Raw genomic sequence first — 6,373 nt, forward strand, 5'->3', positions numbered from 1 at the left:
GTTCCCATCCATTTCACTGCAGCCTCTCTGCCAGTGTTGGAACCACAAATACTGTACACATTACATGGCAACATATGTAAAAATTCAATGTAACAATAACACACACACACACACACGGTATTAATAATCACATCCAGTGTGTCTTCCTGACTGTGCATCGTTTCTGAATTGTTTTTGAAAAAGTTGTTTACTTATGTATTTATTTTTGCAGAGATGATGTGAAGATGTTACTGTAAGTTTCAGTTTCCCAGAACCAGATTTTTATCTCAGATGCACAGTGCATAAATCCTAGGAGTTGTCTGGAAGTCACTTTTTTTTTTTTTTTTGGATAAATTGCATGTCTTAGGACCTGAGAATGAAATTTGGTCCTTCTAACTCATTTATTGTTTCTAAGACCGAAGCTTAGCATTTGTGAATTGATAATCCAAGAAGGAGCTAGGAGTAGGAGGCAAAATCTGTACAAAACCCCTTCACCGGTTCATTTCCCCTGGGGACACCTGTAATATACCAACACCTTAGACCCCATTTCTTAAAAAAAGAAAAGAAACATATTTACATGGGTAAAAATTTTAACATCTGAGGTGTTTCTTGCTTGACATGTCATTCCAGATTCTGTGCATTTCTTCTGGAGAGATTTGATGCACAGTGATAACTCGGCGATACCGACACAAACTGTAGGCCATTTTCCAGTGATTGAAGCCACTGTTCTGGAAGGGATGTATGCCTAGCTTGCGAAGACACAGTCCCACATATACATCTTCAAGGTGGAGCAGCCTTGTGTGCAGTGAGGTCTTGTAAATGAGTTCTGCCACATCAGCTGAAAAGATGTAGCCAGTCCCAGAACAGAATGGTGGGTAGTTGCTATCAGGGTACAAATCTCTGGGCATATACCACTTACTGCGGACATCCCGGATGGGCCCTCCGTTGATGACATAGCCAGTGAAATACCTTCTTCTTGGCTTGGTGGAGGGTTTCAGGAGTTTATAAATTAGGTTGTCCATGTTTACAAAAATGTCACTGTCTGTTTTCATGACGTACTTGGCTTTTGAGCAGAAAGTGGCCACCCATCTCATCCCCATTAATGTTTTGAGAGTCAGGTTATGGTAGGAGTCAATGAAGTCCTCCACAATGATGTCGTGGAAGATCTGGCTCTCCTGCTCCACCATCTGATTCAGAACAGGGTCTGCGTTCTTGCCCAGAAGGAAGAGGGTAGCTATCTTGATCCCTTTAAAGTTGTCCTCATCCCCCCACGTCTCCCGGATGGCCTGGCGGGCATCGAATTCCTTGTGGGTTGTGCTGATGAGGATAACAAGAAAAGGAATGTTTTTCTCACATTTGTTGGGCTCGTTGATTAGAAATTCAAAAGAATGTGGGTTTATAGGTCGAGTTCTTATGTTGCCAAATGTAAAGTTCTTCCTGGCAACTGTTAGGTGACTGAATGGCTTGGAGCCAGTGTAGGATGAAGTAGGACGCGTCACGCTCAAGTACCAGAGAGCGCTGGCCCAGCACACGACCGTCAAAACATATAAGCAGGAGACCTTTGAAGCCATTGTCTTGAGAGCGTGTCTATTCCAAATATTGAAGAATATACCTTCTTGGCATTAGATTTTTTTTGTTTTGCAAAGGCAGCATATTATTAATAAATCTTAAAGTTTGATAGAGAAGAGTGAGTTGTGGATTGTCCATGGGCCTTAGCAGCAGTCTAGCATCTCTGCATTCAATTTACTTTCTTCCAAACCAGCCAAAAGGTTCCAGGTGTCATAAATCTTCCTCTTAACTCTGAAAAATCAATAAAGTATAGTTTTTGTTCAGATTTATTTGTCATTTTTGCACCCTCAAGTAAACATAGTAGGGGTATAAGAAATAACCATGATGGTTAAAATAAACATGAGCATTCATTTTCATAAGTCCTAAAAACTTCATGATATAACCATTCCAACTTTTCCTCTCCCTACAACAGAAGTTGTTTATGAATATATATGCCCAATAAACAAATACATAGACTATAAACTCTAGATGAATATGAGGTAAACATCATTAGAAAAATCTTAAAAATATCCCCTTCTTCACAAGAGGACTTCTTTGCAGTTGAATACTTTCTGGCACTAAAATCTTCTTTCAAACAGGAAAGAATCACACATGGCCTCAGATCTCATTCCCACTTTTTCATGTCTGAGCTTTTGTTTGCTTGATTCTGATGAAGGAATCAATTATCAGCATCTATTTGTTTTTTCAAACTCTACCTTTGACAATGTGTTGATCACCACTGGAAAGTCTCCATTAATGCTGAGTCTCTCCTGGAGAGGAAGAATTCCCAGCTGTTCCTTACTGTCTCCTTACTTTGGCTCTCACAACTCTTGGCTCATAACTCTGCTTCCTATGAGGCTTGCCATGGGGCATATCCTTATCCTTCATGCATGGAAATCATTATTATCCAAGCATCCTTTTAGACAGCTGGCAGCATTCACCTTGGGGTTGGTCTAAGTTGCCTTTTATGGTTTGCAACAATTCACCCATATGTTCCCTGGATGAGATTATTCTGACCCCTTTAAATACTTTTCTACTTAGCTACACTTGCCTATAAACATTGCAGAAGTATAATGGGAGAGACAACTGAACTTGAGGGCCATAAATTCAATGACGATGTGGCCAAAGAGTAACTGGTGTTCAAATTAAGAAGCTGTCCTCAGGAACACTAATCCTTTCTAGAACTTTTTATATTTCCTAGAACTTTTACATTTTATGCCAGTTAAAAATATATGCCAGGTTACAAAGTTCATTCATATAAAAATTATTTCATCCTTCCCAGTTAGAGCAGAATATAGTAGCCCTGGAAAGTAGATAGAGTAGATGATAGATATCAATTTCAACAAAGCCTGCTTCAAAGAAAACTATGTTTAAATGTGAGCTATGTTGAAGGAATTTCACTAGGATTACAGATTGAAAATCAGACTTCTAAGCACAACAGTCATAATGAAATAAAAAGACACGAGGGGCAATAGCAGAGACAAAGTACATACTCTTATCTGCGTGAAGAGCTAATTGTGAATGTGCGGTCCATATGAGAGCTGCAATAACTCAGTGTGGTTAGGTTCTGAGTATTAGAGTGTCTTCCAGCAACATGACTGCAGGCAAAGTCAGGCCCCATTTGGCCCATAGTAAGTACTCTGTAATTACATGATCTAGTATTTTTGGCCTTCTGGAAGAACTTTTTGCTCTAAGGAGCAGGAAAGCTGATAAAAAGGACACGACAAATGGCCTCAAGCAAAGAAGAAAATTTTGAAACGTGGGACAGTAAGAAAAGGGAAGTGAGAAAAACTAATAATAAAGAAGTTAGGAAAGGGCTTCTCAACTTGGGATATACAAATATTGTCTCCATTTCAATTCCAAGGGTTTGTGAGTCCCAAGATGGTACTAGAAAACCAACTTTTGTCTATCATTGTCTTAGCCTATATCTCATCCTGCTGCTCTTGTCCCCTTGCTTACTACTAAACTGCAAGCAACCCATGACTAAGATGTCAAGGAACTGTGAAACAGCCTCACCTGGAACAGGCTAGGGAATCTTTAGGAGGCATTAACTAAGTTACTAATGGAGGATTTATTTCTTCTACATTTTGATCTCCTAATTATTGTCTCTTTCCTGACCTTCCAAAGTCAAGTTACTATCCTCACTTCTGTAGGTAATCCTTCATTTAACTCTTGAATTTACATAGTCATTTGTGAGTTTACTTATCCACCAATCACCAATTAATCAAATATTTATTGATTACTTATTATATGTAAAGTAATGAGAAGAGAGATAGAACCTATATTCCAGCATCAAGAACTCCTACTCTAGAAGAAAAGATTTCAAATAAATTATGTAAAAATTTTTATCATTAGGTTATTGGAGTAGGTAGAAGCGGTGGGGTGGAGAACAGAACATAGGAGGACAAGGTACAATCCTGGAGCCCAAGCACAGGACAGCTTCGGGGGGCTACTATCCACATAGGCTGTGATATGCATCTCACTCCCCAACCCCATCCCAGAGTCAAATAACCAGGGAACCCTGGGGAGGATGGCATGGAAAATTGAAAAAATGTGAGCTAAGCTAAATATTCAGGTATTCCTACCTAGGAATTATCTGGATGGAATTTGGGCATTCTAGGCAACAGGAACATCATATATAAAGGTATAAAATGAGAGGGAGCATGATATGCACCTGGGTATGGACTGCTGAGAGAAGAAAGAGCATGGTGAGGAGGGTGGGTGTGTGAGAGGAGGTTACAAAGATGAGCAGGGTCAGTTGTAAGTGGTATCCAGAGACATTCTGCTTAGGGAAGCTGGTTACCCATTGGGATCTAAAGGGTATGAGGAAGAATTTTACCTTCCCCAAATTGCACCCACTGACTTTAGTAACAATTCCTTCTTCCATGCCAGGGATGTCTTTCTCCTATAGCTCTATATACTAGGAGAATAAGTGAGGATTTGTTTTATTTGATACAATTCTGGGAGATTTTTCTGGGGGAAAGGACTGCATAAATATAGTTACCTAAGAGATTAGGAATGGGCTGGGAAAGGGAGAAATCTGATAAACAGGTGAGATCATGAAGAAAATATATGTATTTTTGCCAAACAATGAAAATTCCTCCTGGAAAACTAATAACCATAAGACTTTTTCCCATTATTATTGGTAGCTATCATTTTAAAAATGCATATAATGGACCAGGCACTATGCTATGTGCTGTGTTCTATGCTATTCTATCCTATTTTATAGAGCTTCATTCCTTAGAGTGTTATAAGAGAAGTCTGCTTTTCTCCATTTTACAGATTAGAAAGTGGAAACTCAAAGGTATTATAGTTTGTTCAAGATCATGCAGCTAGTGGATAACCTGGAAATGGTCATTCCCAGCTTCCTAAGGCCTGTTCGGAACACAGGCGTTGTCTTGAGTGGGAAAACCATCCCAGGCCATTCAGGGAGCCTCTCAGCTTGCTATTCTTCCAGTGATCCACACATTCATTTCCTTAGATATGTGTCCATTGTCTGGATTTCTTTCTAGTCTATTCTGGTTTGTTATACACTACACTATGCTACCACTGTAGGGATTCTTGGTCACTAGAACTAATGATTTGCAAAAATCACATTAAGACTTGAAGATGCTGTGGGTGGGATGGAAAGGTTTTGAAGTGTTTTGCAGGTCCTCTTCTCTGTGAACCCCAAAGCCCACACATACGCACTGAAAGTATCACCATTTCATTTTTTTCCCTTTTTTTCCTTCAGAAATGAAAACAAAAAATAGTATTGTATATTATTTCTTAGTCAATACTAAATGGAAATTAGTATTTACCAAATCCTCTATTTAAAAAGTGACAACAGAGAATCAGAAAAGTGAAAAGGAACCAGTGTAGAATCTGAAGAGTGGCCAAGGATAATGTGGACTTATGGACCTGAGTGTCTAAAAAAAAAAAAAAAAAATAGCCTTTTTGCAGACAACAGAACAGATTTCTCAGATGACCAAAAAAATACAAAAATACGCCTTTGGGCAGGAAGTAGTACTATAACTGAAGAAAGAGTCATGTGATGCACAGAACTCTAAAGATCTATTTCATGTGTGCTGAAGTTGGCGGCAATGGGCCAGCTGCTCTGGATTACTTTGAGTAATCCTATGTTGTGATTTGGATTTTCTTTTTCTCAGTCGCCTTAAATATAAGGTAAGAGAGAGAAGTTTTGTCTGCTTTGTCTCCAAATACCTTGGCTGTATTAATAACTCTATTGCCGGACCATTTGAGCTTCTGGGGAAAGTCTTCTATACAGGGAGTATTAGGATACAAAGAGCAGGACCTAGCGGGGACGAGGGGATTATGACAGTTCACCACTTTATCGTTTGGGATCCTGAGCACATGAATTGATAAATTCTACTAAATTAGTAGGATCACTATCAGAGTTTTATAGATTTTTTTCACCCAGAGCTGGGAATCAAACCCCTGCACACTGGGGAAGTGCTCTACCACCGAGTCACACCTCCCACCCCATAGTGCAGATTCTCCTGCTAGAGAAACCTTTTATCCCCTTATAAAACTTACAATCAAAGACCCAGTGGAAAACAGAACAAAACACCCACTCCCCCTCCCCCACACACACAAAAAAAACCAACTGAAAAGATCTAGGGAACTCACTGAGTGTCATAAAGTAGAATCCTCTGGGGGGTTCTTTTAGTTTTACAAGATGTTTAAAAATTCCTTCTTAACAGACAAGTTAATTTATCAGTGAAATGGAAAGTTGCACATATAACATTTGTCACTCCTTTTAGCAGCTTTACCACAACTGCAAGACACTGACGACACATTAACTTGTCATCCATTAAATACAAATCCCTCCAAACAGGAACATTGA

General features: G+C 39.3%; 1 protein-coding gene across 1 annotated transcript; it reads right to left on the reverse strand.

Moving 5' to 3' along the window:
• Nucleotides 1–569: 569 nt before the first annotated feature.
• B3galt1 (beta-1,3-galactosyltransferase 1) lies at nt 570–1,550 on the reverse strand. The gene has a single exon (XM_076865550.2). It carries the CDS (start codon nt 1,548–1,550, stop codon nt 570–572), a length of 981 nt encoding a protein of 326 aa, XP_076721665.1.
• Between the last annotated feature and the right edge of the window lie 4,823 nt (nt 1,551–6,373).

The sequence above is a fragment of the Callospermophilus lateralis genome, chromosome 9 (genome assembly GCF_048772815.1).
Source record: "Callospermophilus lateralis isolate mCalLat2 chromosome 9, mCalLat2.hap1, whole genome shotgun sequence".
NCBI lineage: Eukaryota > Metazoa > Chordata > Mammalia > Rodentia > Sciuridae > Callospermophilus > Callospermophilus lateralis.

What these genes read in the sequence shown, in the direction of transcription:
- B3galt1 (XM_076865550.2), bottom strand. Translation starts at nt 1,550, where the DNA reads ATGGCTTCAAAGGTCTCCTGCTTATATGTTTTGACGGTCGTGTGCTGG.